The 23,837-nt window shown below is 48.4% G+C and overlaps 1 protein-coding gene across 2 annotated transcripts; it reads right to left on the minus strand.

The window, feature by feature from the left end:
- PHF24 (PHD finger protein 24) lies at positions 1-23,837 on the minus strand. 2 transcript variants are annotated; one of them, XM_062206971.1, is made up of 8 exons: positions 23,750-23,837; positions 8,514-8,895; positions 7,648-7,833; positions 1,775-1,853; positions 1,273-1,478; positions 782-942; positions 420-518; positions 1-97 (listed from the first exon to the last, which is right to left on the minus strand). In XM_062206971.1, the coding sequence occupies exons 2-8, from the start codon at positions 8,889-8,891 to the stop codon at positions 1-3; spliced, it is 1,206 nt and encodes a 401-aa protein (XP_062062955.1). In that variant the 5' UTR covers positions 8,892-8,895; positions 23,750-23,837. The 2 variants fall into 2 exon arrangements, with proteins under 2 accessions (XP_062062955.1, XP_062062956.1); XM_062206972.1 differs by lacking the exon at positions 23,750-23,837 and having other exon boundaries at positions 420-515; positions 8,514-8,732; positions 8,844-8,891.

A 23,837-nucleotide genomic window follows, 5' to 3' on the forward strand; every position in this document is an offset into this window, starting at 1 on the left:
CTATCCTGGGGGTTTCAGGTGAATGGCTGCACTGTTGGGGCGGGCGGCCAAGATGTAGATGGCACTCTCTCGCAGGAAGGTGGGCCAGTCCACGTATCTGGAGTAGAAGTAAGAACAGGTTCGTGAGGCTGGCTGCATAGCCCGAAGGCTCATGACGCAGGACCCCAGCGGCAGCAGGTTTGGCTAATCAAAACTCACAGAAGCCTTGAGTCATGCTTGACATGGCACAGCTGGCTGTGCACCAGGCCAACAGAGCAGCTGGCCAGCCCTAGAGACCTAGGGCCAACTGGGTACTTTTGGAGTCTGGATCCTGGGATAGGCACTTGCTGTTTTGGGGTGGCAGTGGGTAATGCCTTCTCTTATGTATGTATGTGTTCAGGGGCCCGGAGTAGACGGTCAGGTGAGGAGGTCCCACTCACCTGGACTCCTGTTCTGGGGGCAGCAGGACCTTGTCTTGACTCTTGCCGCTGCTGCTGGCTGGGCTGCTGTCTGCAATGGGACCCACATGGCTGACACTGCTGGGCACAAGGACATTCGGTTAGGAATAGGGTAGTGAAAGGCCTGACCTGTCCAAATTCTGGTGAACCCACGGCTCCTGGACACACACACCCAGGCTTTTCTGACATGGACAGTCTGCTCTGTGCCCTGGCCCATACGATTCACTGAAGGATCCTCCCCTGCTGTTGGCAGGAGGGGCTGGGAGGTACCATCCATACCAGTGGCCACCGGTGTTGACAAAGGGGGGAAGTTGAGGCAGGGTAGGGACTGGTGAAGAGCGGACCTGACGCTGCAGGAAGCAGCTGGCGTGAGGCGTTTGCAGAACCAAGAGTGCTGGGCGTGGCGGCACTCTGCCTCACTGATGGCGCCCCCGCTGCCCCGGGCCAGGAAGGTGGCTCGGGCTCGTTCCCGCTCCTTGCTTGTCAGAAGCCTCAGAAGAGAGTTCTGGGGAAAAAAGAGACAAGGTAAGACCTCGGAGGTGAAAACGTAAGCCGCCGAGCGACGGAGAAGTCCACCTCTGTTACCGCCTTGCCCACCTCCCTGGGAAATCTCCCAGAGCCCTCCCGGTAGCAGAGGGGGCCCAGTACCAATCGCTCTTCCTTGAGCAGCTTCCCTAGCCTTGGCCCTGGGTCCCCCGGCACCGTATGGAACCTGAACCCATTCCTGGTCCTGGCGTCTGCTCGGATGGTACTCCGTGCTCTCCCACCCTGCCTGGCATGCTTCCCAGGCCTCTGTCACCCAGTATTTCATGGGCATTCCATCCCGCTGGCCCACCTGAGGACGCAAGTGCTGCAGAAGCAGGAGGGACTCGTGGGACAGGAAGTCGGGCCACTCTATGTGGCCTCGATGCTCTGGGTCCAGGGCTGCAAACTGGCGGGCCGCCTGCTCTTCTTGCTCCTCGCTCAAGGCCCTGTCACTGTCCCCCCGCTTTGCTGCTTGGTGACGGAAGCGCAGGAAGTCCTCCAGCGTCAGGGAACAATCTGTGGGAAGCACCCGTTGCTGGCCATGGCCACCCTTCCTCAGTTTTGGGGCATTTGCCTACCTCCAGTGCACCCTTGGTGCCCCACAGCCACAGCTCTTGGCAAATCTCTGCCTCCCAAGCCAGGGTGACTCAGGCTGTGCTGGGGGCAGTGAGGGCCTCCGCTGGCCAGCACCTTGGGAACAAGGACCCTCTCCCCACCCCAACTCTCGGATCCTGCTCTCAAGGCTCATCCCAGAAGCCGTGAAGGAGGACCGTGCCTGGTCCTCTCCGCTCCGGCTGCGCCGTCTGCCTTACCAGGGATGACTTTACACTGCTGGAAGGTCTCCGTGAGGCTGTACATCTCCTCCTCAGTGAGCAGCAGGTTGAGGTTGTCCTGAGAAAGGAAGACCTGAGTCAGCGGCCATGCAGACCAGGAAGACAGAAAGGCAAAGGACCAGGACGGGTGGGAATGCACAGTATTGCAACTGGAAGGCAATTCCAAGCTCATCGAATTCTTGGGGGCCCAGAAAGGGGAAATGCCTTGCTCAGCTGCCATAACTCTGGGGCAGAGTCTTCCCCAGAACCCAGATAACCTGAGCCCAGCTGAATCCCTTCCGCTAAAACACAGGCTTTCACATTAGCCTCTGAGCCAACCTAGGCGCTTCCTGGAGGCTGCTTTAAGGGATAAGGGGCCGGGCGGGCAGGGTTGTGAATCCCCATCTCCATCCACCAGAGCAGCTCCATCTCCACCCATGTTGTGCATGTGGTTTCTGTGTTAGGTTGTGTTCAAAGAGCATTTAAGTTAGAAGCAAAATTCTAGCTCTGCTCCTAGTGGGCTGTATCACTTCAAATAACCCCAGCATGGTTTGAAAGAGATGTCATCATGACAAAGTTCCTAAAATCAAGTGAGTTTTTTAAAACTTTATTTATTGATTCGGGGAGGGTTGGGCGGAGAGATCAATTTCCATTCACGGGTTCATTCACTGAATCCCTGCAGTGGCCAGGGCTGGGCCAGGTGGAAGCTGGGAGACAGAAATTCAATTCAGGTCCTCCACATGGATGGCAGGGACCCAACCACTTGAGCCATCACCTCCTGCCTCCAGGGCGTGTTAGCAGGAAGCTGGAATCAGGAGTGGAGGAGGAACTCAAACCCAGGCACCACAATATGGGATGCAGGTGTCCCAACTGACTTTTTTTTTTTTTAACTTTTGTTTCCATAGACCTCACATCTGTTGGCTCAGCCCTAAATTGCCCATTATAACCAGAAGGCCAAAGCCAGGAGGCAGAGCTAAATCTTGGACTCCCAGGTGAGCAGTGTGGGTCGTTATATCCAAAGTTGTGTTATTAAACCACCATCCTAAGACCTTGGAACATACATTTGGGTTATGAGTTATGACCCACACTGTAGGGCAGGACTACAGGCCACCCTGCCCAACCCAGACCAGACCTTGACATTATTCTGTGTCTGTTGCCATAGCGCACATACAACCCCTCTACCTGTCACACAGAGGGCCAGGCTCCTGCTATCTCCCTCCCTCAATCTTCACCCCAGTACTTGCTACTGATCTGTGGAACTTCAGCAACTGAGAGTGCTGGTGTCCTGAAAAGATCTGAAGGGACAGGCCACAGGGTGGAGAGCTGAGGTTGTCAGAGGCTTAGATCTGAAGAAGGCTGTGAGGGTGTGGCCAGGAAATCCCAGCGAGCCTTCCTCTGCAGTGCCAACTGATCTTAACTGCCAGGCCACATGCTTTCCCTGCCAAATGATTTTTTTTATGGTGCCATGTAAGTTTTAATTCAAACTGAGCACTGATAATTTGTTAAAATTACTATGCAGTCCTTAAACTATCAAAGATTCTTTCTCTAGCAGGCTAGCTTTTCCCCCTAAAATATTATCAAAGAACAGATCAACCTATTTTTTTTAAATCTTTTAATTTTTTTGACAGGCAGAGTTAGAGAGAGAGAGACAGAGAGAAAGGTCTTCCTTTTCCCGTTGGCTTACCCCCCAATGGCCACTATGGCTGGTGCGCTGCGGCCGGCGCGCTGCACCGATCTGAAGCCAGGAGCCAGGTGCTTCCTCCTGGTCTCCCATGCGGGTGCAGGGCCCAAGCACTTGGGCCATCCTCCACTGCCTTCCCAGGCCACAGCAGAGAGCTGGACTGGAAGAGGAGCAACCGGGACAGAATCCAGCGCCCCAACCGGGACTAGAACCTGGAGTGCCAGCGCCACAGGCGGAGGATTAGCTCAGTGAGCCGCAGCGCCAGCCTCAAGCTGTTCTTTCAGTAAACACAGCACATACTGGGCACCACAATGGCGTGTATGTAAAATTCCAAGAGTGCAGTGTGGCTGAGTGTATGGGATGGGTAAATGTGTCATGATAAAGGGAACTGAGGCAGCCTGACTATGAAGTACCTCCAATGCCCTTTGTTGAGTCCTGCAATGTAGGCCTTTATTCTGAAGGTAAAAAGAGGTTACTGAGGGACTTTTAAGTGTGTGCATGGGGGAGGGGTTCAATGGTCAGATCTCTGCTAGTTGGAAAATGCATTAGAAGGCTAAGTCGAGGATGGCCCAAGTCCTTGGGCCCTGCACCCGCATGGGAGACCAGGAGAAGCACCTGGCTCCTGGCTTCGGATCAGCACAGTGCGCCGGCCGCAGCGTCCATTGGAGGGTGAACCAACGGTAAGGGAAGACCTTTCTCTCTGTCTCTTTCTCTCACTGTCCACTCTGCCTGTCAAAAAAAAAAAAAAAAAAAAAAAGAAGGCTAAGTCTGGAGGCATGGGAAGCAGGTGGTTGTGGCATAGTGCAGGTAAGAGAAGATGAGGGTGTTTTATTTTTTAAGATTTATTACTATTATTAATTAATTAATTTGAAAGGCAGAGTTACAGAAAGAGAGAAAGAGGTATTCTATCCCTAGTTCGCTCCCCAAATGGCTGCAATGGCTGGGGCTGGGGCTGGGCCAGGCCAAAGCCAAGAGCCAGAAACTTTTTCCGGGTCTCCCACATGAATGCAAGGGCCCAAGGACTTGGGCCATCCTCCAATGCATTAGCAGGGAGCTGGGTTGGAAGTAGAGCAGCGGGACTCAAACTGGCACCCATATGGGATGTTGGTGTTGCAGCAAGCAGCTTAACCTGCTACACCACCAGAGGCCCAAAAAGTGAGCTCTTGAAGTAAGACATAAGAAGGGAGAAACATGAGGGCTATTAGAGTTAGAATCAACAGAACATGTCGACTTACTGGATTTGAAAGGTGAGAGAAATGAGCGGGCGTTGGGAACAGGGGGGTGATATTACTATTCACAGAGATAAGGAACAGAGGAAGGGCAAGTTTTAAGAGAATGACGAGTTCATTTTGGAGCATGCTGAACGTGAAGTACCTGTGAGATATCAAGATGGGTAAATCCAAGACACAGGAAATTTAAGTCTGGACACACAGATTTGGGAGTCATTAGTGTTTAGATGGTGGCTGCAGGATAACAGCACCCAAAGAGAGTGTACGGTGAGAAAAGTGTTAACAACAGAACCCTGAGAAACACCAGCACCAGGGACGTGACAAGAACGAAGGGCATGGAGAAAGAATGCTCACAGAAGCTTGGAGGGGAATCACTGCTTAGAGAAGAGGATCTTGGACACCAAGGAGAGCTGCATGATGCAGGTGGTCAGGTAATGGTTGCAACCCCGGGGTGCTGGGACTTTACTGATTTTCTGTTTTTTCTCATTTCCATCTCTTGGACAACAATTCTCACCTAAAATACTCAAACCATAATAAAAAAATACTCAAGCCATAATAAAAACAAAAATACTCAAACAATAATAAAAATAAAAATACTCCAGCCATAATAAAAAGAGGAGGGAATAAGGGAGTGCTGAGTACTTCAGAGAGACTGAGTGTGAACACGCCTGAGGAAAGGTCGCGGGCATGGCGATTACATACGAGCGCCAATTCAGCGGAATGATGGATGCAGAAGTCAGGGCACAGGTAGCTGAGAGGCCAAAGGAGATGATCAAGTTCTCTAAGAACGTGAAGAGAAGGAAAGAAAGGAGAGGAACTTGGAAGAAGCCTTTGCACAAAGCCCAGTGGAACTCTCCAGTGGTGGTGATGATGGTAGGACTGTGACGGGAACTGGGGAGGGAGCCGTGTATTCCTTGGGGATAGGAAGGAGATACCTTCTACCCGGTCCTATGGCAGCAGCACAACACACATCAGAGTGGCTGTGAGTGAGAAGGCTGGCATCCGGGGGGAAGGTTGGTTGTGGAGCAGGGTCTGTGTGGCACATTCCAGGCGAAAGGTATTTATGTGGCTGAAAACAGCTGTCCTAGACTTCAGTTTAAGGAGCAGTAATATATAGAGAGAGTGACACATGTCTGCTTTCTTCTAGAAAAATAAAGAGGAAGTGAGAATAGGGGGATCTGCTGATGTTCCTTAGTCTGAAATTAATGTATAAGGAAGATAGTGCAGGACAACAGATCAAGAAAGCAAGCCATGAACGCCATTCATGTGTGGTCAGAAATGGATACGAGTCTGGCTCTCAATGGAAATCTTAGATGCTATCCGTCACTAAAAACTGATACAATGAGTTAAGCTACTGCCTGCAGCACCAGCATCCCATGTGGGTGCTGGTTCAAGTCTCGGCTGCTCCATTTCAGATCCAGCTCCCTACTAATGTGCCTGGGAAAAGAAGTGGAGGATGGCTCAGGTGCTTGGGCCTCTGCACCCACATGGGAGAACAGAGTGAAGCTTCTGGCTCCTGGCTTTGGCCTGGCCCAGCCTTGGCCATTGCGACCACTGAGGGAGTGAACCAGCGGGTGAAAGATCTTTCTCTCTTTGTCTTTCTTCCTCTCTCTGTGACTCTTTAAATAAAATAAATCTGAGCAGGCAGTGGCCTTACCTATTACACCACAACACTGGCCCCCAATAAAATAAATCTTTAAAAATCACTGGAAGGTATTAACATATAATTTGCAAAATTCTGCATCAATAGAGCTTTGTTACTGGGGACAGCATTGTGGCACAGCAGGTTAAGCTGCCTATTACAATGCTAGCATCCCATATCAGAGTGATGGTTCAAGTCTTGGCCAGTCCACTTCTGATCCAGCTTTCTATTAATGTGCCTGAGAAAGCAGTAGATGGTGGCCCAAGTGCTTGGGCCCCTGCACCCATGTGGGAGACCAGGATGGAGTGTCTGGTTTTGGCCTGACCCATACCTGGCAATTGCAGCCATTTGAGTGAACCCGGGGATAGAAGACCCCTGTCTCAGGGCCAGCATCTTGGTGCAGCAGGTTAAACCTGCCCCTGCAATGCCAGCATCCCTTACGAGTGCTGGTTTGAGACTAAGCTGCTCCATTTCCCATCCGGCTCCCTGCTAGTGTTCCTGGGAAAGCAGTGGAGGACTGCCCAAGTTCCTGGGCCTCTGCTGCCATGTAAGCAACAGGATGGAGTTCCAGGCTCCTGGCTTTGACCTGGCCCAGCCCTGGCTGTTATGGCTACTTGGGGAGTGAGCCAGCAGAAAGAAGTTCTCTCTCATCTCCCCTTCTCTCTGTATCTCTACCTTTCAAACAAATAAATAAATCTTTAAATATTAGAACCTTGATGTGCACATAATGACCACTACGGAGATGAAGAACAAATGTTTTTAAAAGTCAGCTGGTAAGTCAAGGGAGGTTGTCAGGATTGAGTTTTCTTGTGACAGAATCTGTCCCTGTTGGAAGCAAACTGGTTAGGATCTCAGGTTGGTTGTTCAGGTGAGTATGTACAACAAATGACGACTACAAACTATGAGAGAAAGCACTACTCTAAGCAGAATTACGCCTCATTCTATCCTCCCCATACTCTAGCTCACTGGTTCTCAGTTGAGAGGGATTTTGCTGTCCCCCTGCCTCACCATAGCAGCACATTTGGTAATAAGTGGAGACATTTTTGGTTTTCACAAATGGGGGCAATGCATTATTGGCATCTAATGGAGACCAGGGATACTGAAAAACACCTTACAATGCACCCAGCCCCACAACAATTAGCCCGCCCCAGATATCAATAGTCCTAAGGTTGGGAAACCCCACTCTGGCTCCAGGATACTTGTCTGTACTGTTAGAAAGTTCCTGGGGTCACTGCCTAGAAGCAGGTATTCCTGGACCTCCAGGAAAAGCACCAAGTCCTCCCCTGTGCAGCAGCCCCCAGCCCCTGCAGTCCAGGCTCACACAGTAGTGGCAGCTCCAGCCCGTTTCCGTGTGGGCCATCTCGGTCACCTCCGCTGCGCTGTCTCCTTGGATGTAGCCCATGCGGCGCAGGCAGCCGTCGTGGAAAACCCTGGTGCAGACCCTGCATGGGAAGAGGCTCTCGGCCGTCCAGACCTCACAGATATCACACATCTCATCGTTGACAACCTGGGGAAAGATGGCAGGAGCAAACAGTGACGTGTACGTGCTGGCACAGGATCCTAGGGCCACTAAGCACAGAGCTACCTGCACGGGTCTGAGTTCCCCTGTGGGAGCTGAGAGGAACAGCTGCACCTGAAGGCAGTGTTACGGTGATCGAGCTTTCTTTCCAGAGAATAAGGATCAGCAGGCCCTTCCATTGCTCAAGGCTTTGTGATCACGTTTCTGAGAAGGGACACTATTGGCATTTTTGGAAACAGGAACAATCTGTGATGAGAGATGGTCCCAGGCTTTGTAGGGTATTTAGCATTCCTGGTTTTCTTGGCACCAAATGCCAACAGCAACATCCAGCCATGGTGACCTCCCTGTATTTCCCCCTCCCAGATTTCCCAATGCCCCCTACAGGGGGCGCTACTATCTGTGGCTGAGAACCTTGGACTGAAGAGCTGCCAGAAGGACCGCCCTGGTGTTGTTCCTTCTCACTCACTGCCCCACGATTTCCACTAACACTGATCCAGGACGTAAGCAAACACTTTCATTCTTGTGGAACACATTTAACAATTGTTCTAGACTCAGCTCCAGCTTTCTGGTTTGGGGTCTCACCTCACCCAGACCCAGGTCTCCCCATCCTGCTCCTTGATTCTCAAGAGGGCTAAGAATCGAGCTTCCTGCCGTAAGTGGACACTCACGGGCTCTCTGGGCTCTAAAGAGATATCCGGAGGCTTGTCATCGTCCAGCTTCCTGGTGGGACGGATGAAGGCAGGGGGTACGAAACGACTGGTCTTGTCGAACTCCTCGGGCTCCACTCCACGCCCATCTCGGAGCCGCTCCCAGGCCGCACGGTTGACACTGCTTTCTTCTTGGACCACTGAGGTGCCCACCTCTGCTTCTTTCTCTTCTTGGACTTCCTGAACGGAGCCCTCTACAGTGCCACGGCGGGACCCTGGCAGCTCACCTGTGCGTCGGATGGAAGGTCTGTCCCGCAGCCCATCCTTGAAGGCAGACACAGCCAGGCTCACCTTTTGCACCTGCTCTACTGTCTGCCTCTTAGACATCAACACCCCCATGGCTCTGTGGACAAAAAGAAGAGGGCCCAGACTCAGCCAATGGCTAAGCATGTTGGGTCAATCGGTTTCAACCACTCACCAAAGTGTTAAGTGCTATTAAATTTCTCCCTCTTCTAGGACTCAGTAGCATGGTGGAGTGGAAGCAGCATGTATTAAAGGATAACAAGACCTTGGTTATATTATGTATCTATCTACGAGGAAGAGAGACAGAAACAGATAGAGACAGAAAGCGCATTCATCCTCTGGTTCACTCCCTAAATACCCACAGCAGCCACGTTAGGCAGAGGCCAAAGCCAGAAGCCAGGAATGCAATTCAGGTCTCACACATGGGTGCCTGGAACCCAGCTACTTGACCCATCCCTGCTGCCTCCCAGGGTCTGCATTAGTGGGAAGCTGGAATCAGGAGCTGGAGCTGGAATTTAAACTGGGTGCTCTAACACGGGACATGAGTGCCCTAAGCAGTGTCTTCACCACGAGGTCAGATGCCTGTCTTTGCTCTCCTTCAGACTGGCCCAGCGACTGGGTTCCCACCTATGGAATGAGGCCTGTCTGCCAGAGTACTTCACAGGGTTGTCTAGGGATAATGCAAGAAAATGGGCTTACTGGTTCTTAGTAAACTGGAAAGCACTCTACATGTGCAAAATGGTATCTCTGTTTTCCTGCCTGTCCTGCAGCCAGTTTGGGCCAGGGGTCTAGGACTATGTTGAGATAGTTGGAGACCTCAGAATACAAGTTGATCCTCTACCCCATAAGAAGACTCAAGGCTTAAAGCAAGCCTACAGCACATTTCAGGCCTTATGCCTTAAGGAAAGCTATTCTAGTAAGTGCTGTGCCCAACTCAGGGATAATCCTCATCCAATGCCTACTTCTTAAGTCAGAGTGAATTTACTCTGTTTTTAGAGGACTCCTGGAATAGGTAGTCAGGAAACTCTACCACCCCTATTCATATGGTCAAGGTCACAAACACTCCTTTGCTCCAATTAGTAGTAGCTCTGCCTCTTTGTGTGTACATCATAAACAACTGGCCTATTAACAACCTTCTAAGGTGCTGCCACACTTCCGAGGCTTGCTCCACTAATGTCACTCACATTTTCTGCTTTGATTTTTTTGAACTGTTCAGGAAAGTGCCACGCCCTTTGCAGATTAAACGGTGATGTCATCCCTGCCCTTCTCTGCAGGACCAAAGTACCTTGGAAAGTGAGGGCCTGAAGTGGCACACTGCAAAGCTGGCCTGCTACCTCCTAGCCTGAGGCGCCTCCGTGGAGTCAGCTGGGGAATGTTTATTCTAAGTAAAGCCCAGAGCCCACTTTAGCCTTGCCCTCAATCCATCCTAACCAAGGCTTCCTGAACAGGACTGTGAGCAAGGTACTAACTGCACATCACAGCAAATAGAAAACAGGCGGTCAAAGTCTCGTCATTCAAGCTACTTAATAACGGAATCCAAAGAAGTCAGACGAAGTGCTGCCAGTACCTAAAGAAAGGTGAGATGACACTATGGGGGTCAAAGTGGGTGCTGAAGGGTGGGTAGGAAGATATCCTCAGTTTCTTTGGGGGAAATCGCTGACAGTGCAGTGGTTGAGTTGCTATGTGGGATATCTGCATTCCATGTCAGAGTGCCCAGGTTCAAGTCTTGGCTCTGCATCCAATTCCCTATTTCTGCTGATATATACCAAGGGAAGCAGTGGTACAGCTCAAGTCCTTGGGTCCCTGCCATCCATGTAGGAGACTCAGATTGAGTTCTGGGCTCCCAGCTTCAAATTGGCTCAGCCCCAGCTGATGTGGCCATTTGAAGAGTGAACCTGTGGATAACAGATCTCTCACTGTCTTTCTGCTTCTCAAATAAAAAAAAAATGAAGCTGGATTTCACATATGTTGAATTGAATTAAAGATATCCTTGGGACATTCAAGTTTCATGGTATTCCCTGCTTAAAACTTTTAAATGTCTTCCTACAACTTCCAGGATAAAGCCTCCTAAATCAGTTCCTGCATGGGACCTGCATGGTCTGGGCTCCCTTCCAACCACACTGGCCTTCTTTCAGTCTTTGTTTGTCATGCTCCTAATTCTGGGACTTCTGAATGTCCTTCTCCACTCCATCAGTGCCTACTCATCGATCTAGCTCAGCTCAAGCATCACTTCCTTGGGGAGGTCACTGTTGACTCCACTCCTGGTTGGTCAGCGTGCCCACAGCACCATGCTCTTCTGCTTTGGAGCACTTCTCTCTGTCCTTATTAGGATGATTATCTGATCAATATCCGTTTCCTCTATTAAACTGTGTTACTTTGCAAAGTGCCTATCACAATGTGTCTGGAACATAATAGATGCTTAATAAACATTCTGTAACTAATTGATTGTGAAGTCTTTTTGCCTTTTTAAATGACATCTTTTTTTTTTTTTTTTTTTTTGACAGGCAGAGTGGACAGTGAGAGAGAGACAGAGAGAAAGGTCTTCCTTTTGCCGTTGGTTCACCCTCCAATGGCCGCCGCGGTAGGCGCGCTGCGGCCGGCGCACCGTGCTGATCCGATGGCAGGAGCCAGGTGCTTCTCCTGGTCTCCCATGGGGTGCAGAGCCCAAACACTTGGGCCGTCCTCCACTGCACTCCCTGGCCACAGCAGAGAGCTGGCCTGGAAGAGGGGCAACCAGGACAGGATCGGTGCCCCGACCGGGACTAGAACCCGGTGTGCCGGCGCCGCAAGGCGGAGGATTAGCCTAGTGAGCCGCGGCGCCGGCTAAATGACATCTTAATACACATGCTATCTGAAGACAGTCTCATCTTCTTTCCAGAAACACTGTATGAACCACAGTGGTGCAAATTCCTTCCCTGCCATCTATTGTTACTAAGGAAACCATATTCTTGAACTGATACACTGACTGATAAGACCTACCTCCCCATATTTGTAAATCTGTAAAGTTGAAATTGATTGGCAAGAAATATTTACTTTCAATAAGTAATAAGTAACTGTCTTATACGGAGGTGGCAAAGGAGATTTATTGAGGGAAGATTTATTAAGAAAATTCAGGAAATCATTTAAGGTGTTCATGCTTTAGTAGACAACTGTTAAATTGTGATTAAAAGCGGCCAGCGCTGCGGCTCAATAGACTAATCCTCCGCCTGTGGCGCCAGCACACTGGGTTCTAGTCCCGGTCTGGGCACTGGATTCTGTTCCAGTTGCTCCTCTTCCTGTCCAGCTCTCTGCTGTGGCCCAGGAGTGCAGTGGAGGATGGCCCAAGTGCTTGGGCCCCTGCATCTGTGTGGGAGACCAGGAAGAAGTACCTGGCTCCTGGCTTCGGATCGGCGCAGCTCCAGCCTTTGCAGCCATTTGGGGGGTGAATCAACAGAAGGAAGACCTTTCTGTGTGTCTCTCTCTCACTGTCTGTAACTCTACCTGTCAAATAAATAAATAAAATCTTAAAAAAAAAGGAAGTTTATTGATGTGGAAAGATGTTCAAAATATGTGAACATATTAATGTAAAAAGCAGTTCACAAAAATCCTTATGTGACAATCAAATTTTTATAAGAAAGGATGCACATATATTTTTCATCTTTCTGTTATTCTATATTTTTAATTTTCCTACAGGTACATACTTTTTAAAAAATCCTAGATTGGTAATCTAATGATTAGTTTTAATTTTGGATTTACTATTCTGTGACCCAGAACATGTTGCTTTATTGTTTTGGGCTTCAGTTCTTTATCTGTTAATATATGTATTTGGAGAATATAGTCTTTTCTATTTATTTACTTATTTAGTTTGAAAAGCAGACTGACAGAGAGAGCCAGAAAATATCTTCCATTTGCTGTTTCACTCCCCCAAATGGCCCCAACAGGCAGGGCCGGGCTAGGCTGAAGCTAGAACTCTGAGTCTTTCACAGGGGTGGCCATGGCCCAAGTACTTGGCAGCAGGAGCTGGACTGGAAGGAGAACAACCCAGACTCAAACCAGCAAAAGTGATGGCTTAACGTGCTGTGTCACGACACCCACTCTGAGCATCCAGTCTTCAGCATTTAGAATGCTCATGTTATTTTTTGTATTCTTTTACAAGGCCAAGTGACCTAGTGAGAGTATCCAGCCAGGATGGCTATGAGAGTGGAGAGGAGAGTATGTGTAAAAGGTTTTGCTGAGGCTTTGGATCAGGGAGGTTTTTTTTATTTTTTAAAGAATTATTTATTTATTATTTGAAAGGCAGAATTAGAGAGGAATATCTCCCATCTCCTGGCTCACTCTCCAAATGGCCACAACAGGCAGGCCAAAGCCAAGAGCTCGGAAATCCATCTGGGTCTCCTACATGGTTGGCAAGAGCCCAAGTACTTGAGTCGTCCTCTGTTGCTTTCCCAGACACATTAGCAGAAAGCTGGATGGGAAGTGGAGCAGCTGGGACTTGAACCAGCGCTCATATGGAGTGCTGGCACCACAGGCTGCGGCTTCATCTGCTGTGACACAATGCTGGCACCAGGGGTTTCTTGAGGAGGGTGGACCTATAGTCCCAGCCACTAACCAGACACCTCATGGGCAACCGATGGGCACTATGGATAATCGGGAAGGTGAGTTCCCTATTTTAGTGAAAGGCACACCATGATGGAGAATGCAAAACTGACACACAACCCTACACCGTATATTTTTATTATGAGCAATTACATATTTCAGAACCACCAGGTTTTCCCGCAGAAAACCACCTTAAGTGGGATACTTTTAAAATTTCTTGTCTGGGGCTGGCATTGTGGCACAGGAGGTTATGCCACCACTTATGATACTGGCATCCTACATTGGAGTTTGAATCCATAGCCAGTTTAAGTCCTGGCTGCTCCACTTCCTACTCACCCTTCTGCTAATGTGCCTGGGAAGATAGTCGAGGACGGCAGATTGAGCCCCGCCACTCATGTAAGAGACCTAGATGGAGTTCCTGCCTTCCGGTTTTGGACAGGCCCAGACCTCGGTATTGCTGGCCATTTTGGGAATGAACTAGTGGACAGAATCTCTCTCTCTCTCTGCCTTTAAAATAAATAAATATTTTTTTGACAGAGTTAGACAGTGAGAGAGAGAGAGTTATAGACAGAGAGAGAGAGAGACAGAGAGAAAGGTCTTCCTTCCCTTGGTTCACTCCCCTAATGGTCGCCACAGCTGGCGCTGCACCGATCCGAAGTCAGGAGCCAGGTACTTCCTCCCGGCCTCCCATATGGGTGGAAGGACCCAAGCACTTGGGCCATACTCCACTGCCCTCCCGGGCCACAGCAGAGAGCTGGACTGGAAGAGAGGCAACCGGGACTAGTACCTGGTGCCCCAACCGGGACTAGAACCCGGGGTTCTGGTGCTGTAGGTGGAGGATTAGCCAAGTGAGCCAAGGTGCCAGCCAATAAATCTTTTTTTTTTTTTAAAGATTTATCTATTTATTTGAAAGTCAGAGTTACACAGAGAGAGAAGGAGAGGCAGTGAGAGAGGTGTTCCATCTGCTGGTTCACTCCCCAATAGATCACAATGGCTGGAGCTGTGCCAGTCTGAATCCAGGAGCCAGGAACTTCTTCCAGGTCTTCCATGCAGGTGCAGGGGCCCAAGGACTTGGGTCATTTTTCTACTGCTTTCCCAGGCCATAGCAGAGAGTTGGATTGGAAGTAGAGCAGCCAGGACCCAAACCAGCTCCCATATGAGATGCTGGCACTGCAGGCGGCAGCTTTACCCACTATTTGCCAGCCCCCAAAAAATAAATCTTTAAAATGAATTTTTGACTGTGATCCAGAGTAATAAATATATTTTATGTGGTGACCCTGTATATATATGCATTTACTGATCCGTAACTGAACCCAGAGATTTGTGGAGCATTCCTCTTCTCAATACTCCATGGGATTCTCTCTGATATTTTCTATCTATATTTTCATTAAAACGGCTCTGATAGTGACTCTTTAAAATGATTTCATGAATCTGAAATTTGAAAAAAAAAAAAACCCAAGTTTAAAATCATGTTAACTTTTTAATTAACATTCTTTTCTTTTGATTTAAAAATGATGACCTCTGGCCGGCGCCGCGGCTCACTAGGCTAATCCTCCGCCTTGCGGCGCCGGCACACCGGGTTCTAGTCCCAGTCGGGTCACCGATCCTGTCCCGGTTGCCCCTCTTCCAGGCCAGCTCTCTGCTGTGGCCAGGGAGTGCAGTGGAGGATGGCCCAAGTTCTTGGGCCCTGCACCCCATGGGAGACCAGGATAAACACCTGGCTCCTGCCATCGGATCAGCGCGGTGCGCCGGCCCCAGCGCGCTACCGTGGCGGCCATTGGAGGGTGAACCAACAGCAAAAAGGAAGACCTTTCTCTCTGTCTCTCTCTCACTGTCCACTCTGCCTGTCAACAAAAAAACAAAAAACAAAACAAAAAACAAAACAAAACAAAAATGATGACCTCTAAAAGATAAGGGTGTAAGGAAATATCTGCCTTTGGTGTAGTGCAAGATGAACAGTCTGTGTGGCTGAAGGTCTACCGGTGATGGAAGCTGCCGATACACCTCTGACTAAAGGAAACCTACCCTATACAAGCAGCTGATCCTCTTTGACCCATGTGTAAAAGAATATTTATTGGAATGCTTAACAATGAATTCAGTTATTTATTTGAGAGACAGACCAGGAGACAGAGAAAAGAAGTGGGGGAGAGGAAAGGGGGAGAGACAGAGGGCGAGAATTCTGCCCTCTGGTTCACTCTGTAAATGTCTGCAACAGCTGGGGCTGGGCCAGGCCTGAAGCCGGGAGCCAGGAACTTGATCTGGGTCTTCCACGTGGGTGGCAAGGACTCAAGTACTTGAACTATCACTTGCTGCCTTCCAGAGTGTGCATTGGCAGGAAGTAGAACCGGGAGCAGAGCTGACACCCGAACCAAGGCTCTCTCATAAGGGATACGGGCATCCTAAGTGATGCCTTAACTACTAGGCTTCAGGCCTACCCTGATATTAGGGCATTTTCTTAGTGATAAAAAGGCAGAAACAATATCAACAGGGAAATTACTAAATAACCTGTGATTTCGTCATGTTATAAAAAAAGAGATAAAATTGATTTAATTTTTAAGACTGGAGCAATGATTCTCAAACGGTGAATTGGCTGGATGCTGGGCAGGTTGGGGTATATATCAGAAACTTCAGAAGGGGAGAAATAAGTGGCCTAAAACAGCATATCAATCATAATATATTTAAAAATCAAATATTAAAAACTATGATTTGTGTGTGTGACATATCACAAAACAACAGAGCTTTTCTGTATTCCCTTGATTTCTGAAGATATATAGAAGGTACTAACTCTCCAAATAGTTGGGGGTAGCCTCTCCACAAAAGTTATGTCCTAAGTTTTAGAAAGCAGTCATAAGACTTAAGTTTATCATAAAGAAGGCATGGATTGAAAAAAAAGTTGAGACACACTTATTTGGAGACCTGGAATAAACATGCTAAATTCACATTTGAAGAATGATTCATCAGAGGAAAATCAATAATGCGCTTTGTGTTATTGGCTTTCTCAGAGGATGTTTAACAAGAGTTACTGAACAAAGGCCAGCCAGTGGGGAGGGTTACACTGTAAGTGTTTGACTCATTAATAGTGTATCAGCAAAGTAACCACAGGCCCCTCTCAACACACTATAGTCTTGCTACAATCCATTATTCAGCCTAAGGATACCATTATTATCTTAAAGATAGCAAGAATTGCTATTAAGGTATCTCAATTGTTAATGATGTCACTGCAAAACTTTGAGATTTTATCCTTAAAGAGATTTCTATGAAGACTGAGCTGACATCTACTAAAAAATCACACAAATAAAAAAGCAAATTAATGAAAAAACACTTTCCAGTACAGATGATTTGGAGAACTAATATTCCTTTTACTGAAGATGGTTCAATTTTCTAGAGCATTTTACATATGTAAAGGCAGAAAATGTAGAACAGGATCATTAAAAGGAAATCACCAAAATCCAAAGAACCCTCAAGTAATTTTGAGTTGACATGGCTTTGATTGGACAGTAAACTGAGGACACAACATAATTAAGCCTTAAAAATGAAGCTAAAACCCTTAATGCTTAATGAAGAGGATCAAATCTGTATACAAAAGACAACTTGATTAAAAATGAGTGTGCTGAAATATCAAAGATATGCACCTGGGGTGTCTGAGATGTTAACACAATCAGCTCTAATTTCTAGAGAAACAAGTGGTAGTGATTAGCGATGGATAAAAACAAATGCCTGGTGAGAAAAACCTGGCCTCTACTGTGCTGGAAGAAGTCCTAGGAAGAAGAGTGAGTTAAAAGGAAATCTACTGCAAAGATTCCATAAATTATACTTAATAATTACTTCTTTGGCTTGTGGGTGGAATTGGGGTTTTCTGCCTTCCTGACAAGGGGGAAAACAGGATAAAAAAGCTATTGTCCCAAGGATCATGTGACTGTCAGAGAATCTGTGGTAACTAGGGAAGGGTTGTAAAAACCCCTGGGGGACAGGAGCAGGTGTTGTTAAATAACAGTGAGACAGGAAAGTAGAATAAGGCTATCTGATTCTATGAACTGGAGGAAACGAAAACAGTGACAACCAGAATCTTCGTTCTGGTAAGAGAAGGCTGTCTAGATGTTACCTGTCAGGCAGTAAGACATTATGTGGGAAGCCTAGAATGTGTGCATGCAAAACACACCCATTCGCTGCGGAGTACCTGCTTATAATGCAATGGGATTATTTATAAGGGCAAAATGGTAGAAGTAAGAGGAGGGGCTCTTCCACAGCAGGAGCTGGCAGAAAAATAAGGCAAGGAGGGCAGTTAGGGCCTCTCTTCCCAAGCATTGCATAAAGATTCAGAACTGTAGAGAGCCTTGAGGAACAATCCTCCTAGCAGGTGAGAGTCCTCATACGGCATGTTAAATCCAAAGTACTTCCTTTAATCTGATTCTTGATATGGGAATGGCAGTATTTAAAAGGCTCAAAAGCAATGGAAAGTGATCGCCTGGAGGTGATGAGGGTTTCCTTAGCAGGAACAAGACCATGGAAGCTTCGGCAGGGTGGGGTTGGGGGTACAACCAGAGTGGGGTGAGTATATAGGAAAAGCAATCTCAGTTTTTTTTTTTTTTTTTTTTTTTTGACAGAGTGGATAGTGAGAGAGACAGGTCTTCCTTTTTGCCGTTGGTTCACCCTCCAATGGCCGCTGCAGCCGGAGCATCTTGCTGATCCGAAGCCAGGAGCCAGGTGCTTCTCCTGGTCTCCCATGCGGGAGACTTGGGCCATCCTCCACTGCCTTCCCAGGCCATAGCAGAGAGCTGGCCTGGAAGAAGGGCAACCGGGACAGAATCTGGTGCCCCAACCGGGACTAGAACCCGGTGTGCTGGCGCCGCAAGGTGGAGGATTAGCCTGTTAAGCCACGGCGCCGGCCAGCAATCTCAGGTTTTTCACTGGGAGATCAAGAGGGGGAAAAATCTAGATGATTCTCACTAACATCCACAGAATATGTATCTTTGTTGAATGAATGTTGCAAAAATGACTGCAATATAAAAGTTAATTTGAGATCATGGTCTCTTCATCAGAATTAGCCAGAGACTCTTCAGACCTGACCTGCAAATTGCAATTCTAGAAACTACACAGCCACCCCCTCATCTCATCAGATCTCACCAGAGGTCGGAACAGCAAGTCAGGGTGAAAGCAGGTAACCGTACTGCAATAGGGGTGATTTCTCTGACTGCAAGGGAGTTAACAAAATTTTAAAATTTAGTCAGTTCCCACAATCACAACAATAAGAAAAGAGAGACCAACATTAGCCAAATCAACAGCCCTCTACACTAATGCTGTATCTGTGGCCTGGACCACAGGAGAGTGGCTCCCGTAAGGGCACAAGTAGGAAGCTTGAAAATACATCTGCTATCATGGGTCTGAGCTGGAGAAATGTCGCATGAGCAGCATCTGCACACACAGGTGAAAATTTTCAAGATGGTCAACAACTGGGTCCTGGAAGTATGGGTCTGAAGGATTCTCTGAGAGCATTAGGGCAAGTCATATCCCTGCCTAGCATAGACGGTGACCAGCATATGGAAAGCCAGCAGAACCAGGGTCTGTAAAAAATGCAGAATACACAGCACCCACCCCAAGCTCACTGTGCACATCACTATTAATCCTGAGACTTTAAACAAAATCAACAAAAAGAATGCTCTCACCCTCTGCTGTTCTTTGAGGAAATCCAAGCCTCCAGTGGTCCTGCTGTTCTCCAGTGATTGGCTGGCTGTCGCAGTGCCTCACTACAGAGTTTTTGGGAGCTTGCTCTTATGCAGCCAGTTCTGCCACCTGGCAGTAGCCTATAGACTGTTTTTAGTTTTCAAGTCTGTAAACCTTCAAGGGGTCTACGTGGTACCTCCCCATCTCTCTTCACCTCTGTGTATGCAGGAAGACACAGTCACATCAAGTGCACATGGCTTTGCTGCTTTTTTTCCAAGGAGCAATAGGACTAAAGATGGAATAAAACTGGCTTCAGCTCAAGACTATGAGGCATGAGGAAGGTCCTGCTGCTGTTTAATATTTACTGAAAGCTCACAAGGTTCTAATATACATGGAGAACAAAATCATGGCATGATCTTTAGCCTCAGGGGGCACAGACGTAGTCTTCATTAAGAGCTACAGAGCTGACCTCCCACGGAAGCAGAGCAACAGTTGGGGAACATCAATGCCAACCATGACTGGCTGGTGTGACTGCACTTAGCAAACAGCTTTTCAGCACAATGGAGGGGCACTCCCTGTTTTCTGCTCTGAACTCCACTAATGAAGTTATTAAACTTTAATTTACTTGTTTGTTGATTCTACAAACATTTGTTGAATCCAGCCTACTATGTGTCAAGCGCACTCAGGTGCTTAATAACTGTTGGCAGAATGAACAAATGGAGCCTCACTCAGCCTGTGAGAAAGCAGTGAGTATGTGCGTGTGTAGGGGGCACAAGTGTAGGATTAAAAAAAAAGTGTTGCTTGAGCTAAATTTTGAATGTGAGTGGGAGTTACCTCAGTAGATAAGGAAAAAAAGGCATTCCAGGAAGAGGCAAAAGCACATGCCAAGGCATGGAGCTATATGGGGACTTCACCATCATGACTTAGATGGTATGAAGCCAGCCTGGAGGCTGAATAGAAATAGGCGAGGAAACCTGCCTTCACATAAGAACTAGCATCATCCCAAAGAGCGGGTCTGAGATAGTATGCTTAAAATGTTTGTTTAGAAGGGAATTTGTATTTGACTTTCAGGGAGGGAAAAAAAAAAACCCAGAAAATTGGATTTTCTGAGGCCAAGAAGAGGGACAGTCCCGAGGAGTCCAGGGGTTGACCGACCAATGCATTGCTTGGCCTTAGGACCCAGCAGAAAACTCTTCTCCACAACCTAAGCACTGGTAGGTGGTGACTGCAGTGAATCACTGGGGCTTTCCCTAGGGGAGACTCACAGACCTCACAAATCAAAGGGAGAAAGTGAGAGTGTGAGAACCCCAGCCAGCCCACGTCAGGCTGTTTCAGTGAGGCTCCAGTAAGATGAGACATTCTCAAACCACACAGATCATGGATGTCAAAGGCTTTGGAAACCGTATTCTTCTTCTAAAACAGAAGGTTCTGTAAACTATATTATTCTTTCAAAACATAAGGCAAGAGTGTGGCTGGTTCACTCAAAGAATATGGGCAAAACTAATTCTGGCAGGGCAGTGGCATGGGGGCTACATGTGGCTGCCAGAAGAGGCACAGAACAATGGTGCTTGGGAAAAAGCATATTCTATATTCTATATTCCTGTAGATACTCTGTAGAGTTGTAAACTTCCCATTACTTTTCCTATGCTTTTACAGCAAATGGTTAGAGAAATGCAGACTGAGTCTACGTGAACTCCTGAGGGGCAAGAAACTCTCCCATTTAGCTAGCATAGTGCCTGGCAAGTAAGTACACTCAGTAAACGTATGTGGGTCTCTGAGGAGATTGCTGGAAGGCGGGGAGAATGGAGGGGGATGTCATAATGGGAAAATGAAACATGTCTCCAGCTGGAGTCTGATGGTCTTGGCTTCTTGATCCAAAGCTAGTAAGCAATTCCTTGGTCATTAAGATTGAGGGGTGGAGTAGAAAATGACATTCCCATCAGAAATGAATAAATCAGTTTGGGAAATGAAGATAGCTGAAACCAAGCAGCACTGATGGAGATAAATGGGAAGGATTGAAAGATAATAGATTCTGTGGCTAAAGAGAAGGGAGCTATTTGCATAAATATGATCCACTTATGAAGAGGTGTCCTGGAAAAAATGGGCCTGTGAAGGTCTTACCATTCCTGTTCTGGGAAAAGGAAGCACTGTCAAAGATGTGGCAAATATTGGAAGAAGAAAAGCATAAGAATGTGATCAGAGAATAGGTAAAAGATCAAAGGCTGAAACATCCCGACAGTAAAATCTAGACACATTCTCACACTCTCAAACTGGGCAAGCCATTCTCTCCCCTTTCATTTCACTTGCGAGAGCATTTCTGAGATTAAGGCCACCTGGTGACATCCTTCATAAACATTCTGGAATAATTTGATTTTCAGACTCAATGTTGTGATTAAGGAGGAGTCAGGGAGTATTCTTAGGATTTTTGAAAGCTTACTGTTTATCCTGTGTTGGACATCAAAGAAATGATATTCAAGGTCCAAGACATGGGGAGCATCTAGATACATGTAGCAATCTCTCCAGGGTCATGAGAGTGTGGTACCAAGAGCCCTCAATGAAGAGAACAATTTAGAAAACTTCAACAACCCATCTCTGAATTGGGGCAAAGACTGTATTTGCAGGCTGGATCCTTCTGATTTTCTTGAGACACCCCTGATTATCTTGGTCGGTTAAACAGATGAGAGGAGTTTGAAAGGAAAAGGGATTCTAAACAACAGAGGTGCTAACTAACATAAAGCTTTGTCAGAGTTTACTCCACCAAGCTGTGCGTGAAGTACCACACCCATCCTTCAGTCAGCCATTGAGTTAAAAAAAAAAAAAAAAAAGTTTAACCATTCTTCTCTCACGGTGTAATCCCAGGATCCCATGGAAGCCAGTCCTATTAAAGAAGGGTATCACTAGGTTTGGCCAGGTCAGAGAAGGGAGGAAGGGAATAGGAAAACTCTTCCACAATGGCTCTATGGTAGACACAATGGCTTGGCCTTTTCACCACTCCATTTTTGGACAGGAAGTCAGAATCTATCCTTGGGCCTAAAGCTGAACTCTTGGGATTCAGCTGTAATGAAAATATTCCATGGGGCCAGGCCAGAAGGCATCACTCTGCCAGGCACAGATCCTCACACTCCCCAGCCTGGAGGCTGCTAATAAGCCTCCCTTGGCTCTGCACATTTCCTCTCCTCCCCGCCTCCTCCTCAGGCAGAGGCACTACTGGGCAAGTGTCCTGAGTGGTGCCAGCGCTCCACTTGGTGACACTGGCGTCCACTGGTGCACGCAGTCAGAGGCCACAGGGACAACTGGCATCGTGCTTTCTACAAGTGATCCTGTTTCTTCTTCCTCTCTCTCAGGCTCCTGCAGCAGGGAAGGTGGTCTCAGGATGCTGTGCTCTCTGCAGGGTCCCTCTGACCCTGCCAGACACCATACCAGAGGCCTCCCTCAGGCTCAGTGAGGTCGAGCCGGCCTAAGGCTTTATGTCAGCGGGGCTGCCGATGAAGGAGGTTAACGTTCTGAAATCTGGGGACTCACTGGAAATCAGCTCCTGCAGCAGTCTCATCCCATTTACTTGTTTAATAATCACACTTATTGAGCATATACTATTACAAAGTCCTGTGCTTGGCACCTTAACGCAATCCATTAACAAGCATCCCTTCTGTCTTCTGCCTCTCCTTGATACTTTCTCCCAAATAAAATATGAACAGATTCCATGCAGCTAAGCTTTGTAGTATTGAGCACATTGCTGAGCCTCTCTGAACCTCCAGTACTTAAGGTGTAAAAGAGGGTAATTCCACAAGGCTGTTTTCAGGACTGTACAAAAGGTTTTAACATGCCCAGTGTAGTACCTGGCACATTGGTGCTCGATAATCCTTCATAGTTCTTTCTTCCCCCAAAGGACTTCCCTTCCAGGGCTTGCCAAAGTCAGCTGTTCCACCAGCTCTCACTGCTTCCTTGTGTGTGGTCAAGCCCAAGGGTTCAGATCTCCTATCCTTGGGTCAGAGGTCTCTGGTCTACCCCTCCCTTGAACCCATGTACTCTTACTGCACCTCCTGCATTCATGAAAACCCAGTCTGGAGCCAGCTGGCTCCCATGGAGAAGAAAAATCCTAACGGGGTGGGGGTGGGGGTGGGGGTGGGGGGACTGGTCAGAGGTTGAACGACCACAGGTCACCCGCTCTCGACCATTCTGAGGACAGACAAGTGAAGGCACATTAAGCCCTCCAGGGAGGTCAAGGCCAAAGTACTTGGATCTAGAAGTCACTCATGGATCTCACGGCAGGATCTCTCGCCCCAGGCAGAGAGCTTCCAGGCCGTTCTAGGGCACAACCCAAGGTCCTGTTGTATCTAGTGGGTCTCCTGGGGTGTCCGTCCTGCGCCTCCCCTGGGTTCCGGGATGTCCTACTGAGCCAACTCCACAGACCACCTCCGCGCTCGCTCCCGGAGTTGCACAGAACGTCTCCCTGGGGACGGTGCCCTCCACACTGCAGACAGCGCCCTGGGAGTCTCCATCCACACACACGGGGTCTTCCACGGGGGCGGCTCCCCACACCGCCTCAGGGGACTCCCGGCACTGGAGGGAGCAGTCCCTCGGGGGTCATCCACTTACACGGGGGCGCCTTTGGGCCACCCCCACATAGGCACCCCAGAATCCCCAGAGGACTGCCCGCAGCCCCCTGACCCGCCAGCTAGGGCGACGGCCCGGTCCCCGCCCTCCCCGCCCCCGCTTACCGGGACAGCCTGCGTGCGGGACGCGGGTCCGGGGCTAGCGGAGTCTACACCGCCGGCCCCGCGCTGCCCACGGCCGCTCTGGAGCCGA

This window comes from Lepus europaeus, chromosome 12 (assembly GCF_033115175.1).
Source record: "Lepus europaeus isolate LE1 chromosome 12, mLepTim1.pri, whole genome shotgun sequence".
NCBI lineage: Eukaryota > Metazoa > Chordata > Mammalia > Lagomorpha > Leporidae > Lepus > Lepus europaeus.

What these genes read in the sequence shown, in the direction of transcription:
- PHF24 (XM_062206971.1), bottom strand. Translation starts at nt 8,891, where the DNA reads ATGGGGGTGTTGATGTCTAAGAGGCAGACAGTAGAGCAGGTGCAAAAG. An exon ending in CTTTAGAGCCCAGAGAGCCC is followed by an intron (nt 7,834 to 8,513) that starts GTGAGTGTCCAC and finishes ATCTTTCCCCAG; the next exon opens with GTTGTCAACGATGAGATGTG. An exon ending in GCTGGAGCTGCCACTACTGT is followed by an intron (nt 1,854 to 7,647) that starts GTGAGCCTGGAC and finishes TTCCTTTCTCAG; the next exon opens with GACAACCTCAACCTGCTGCT.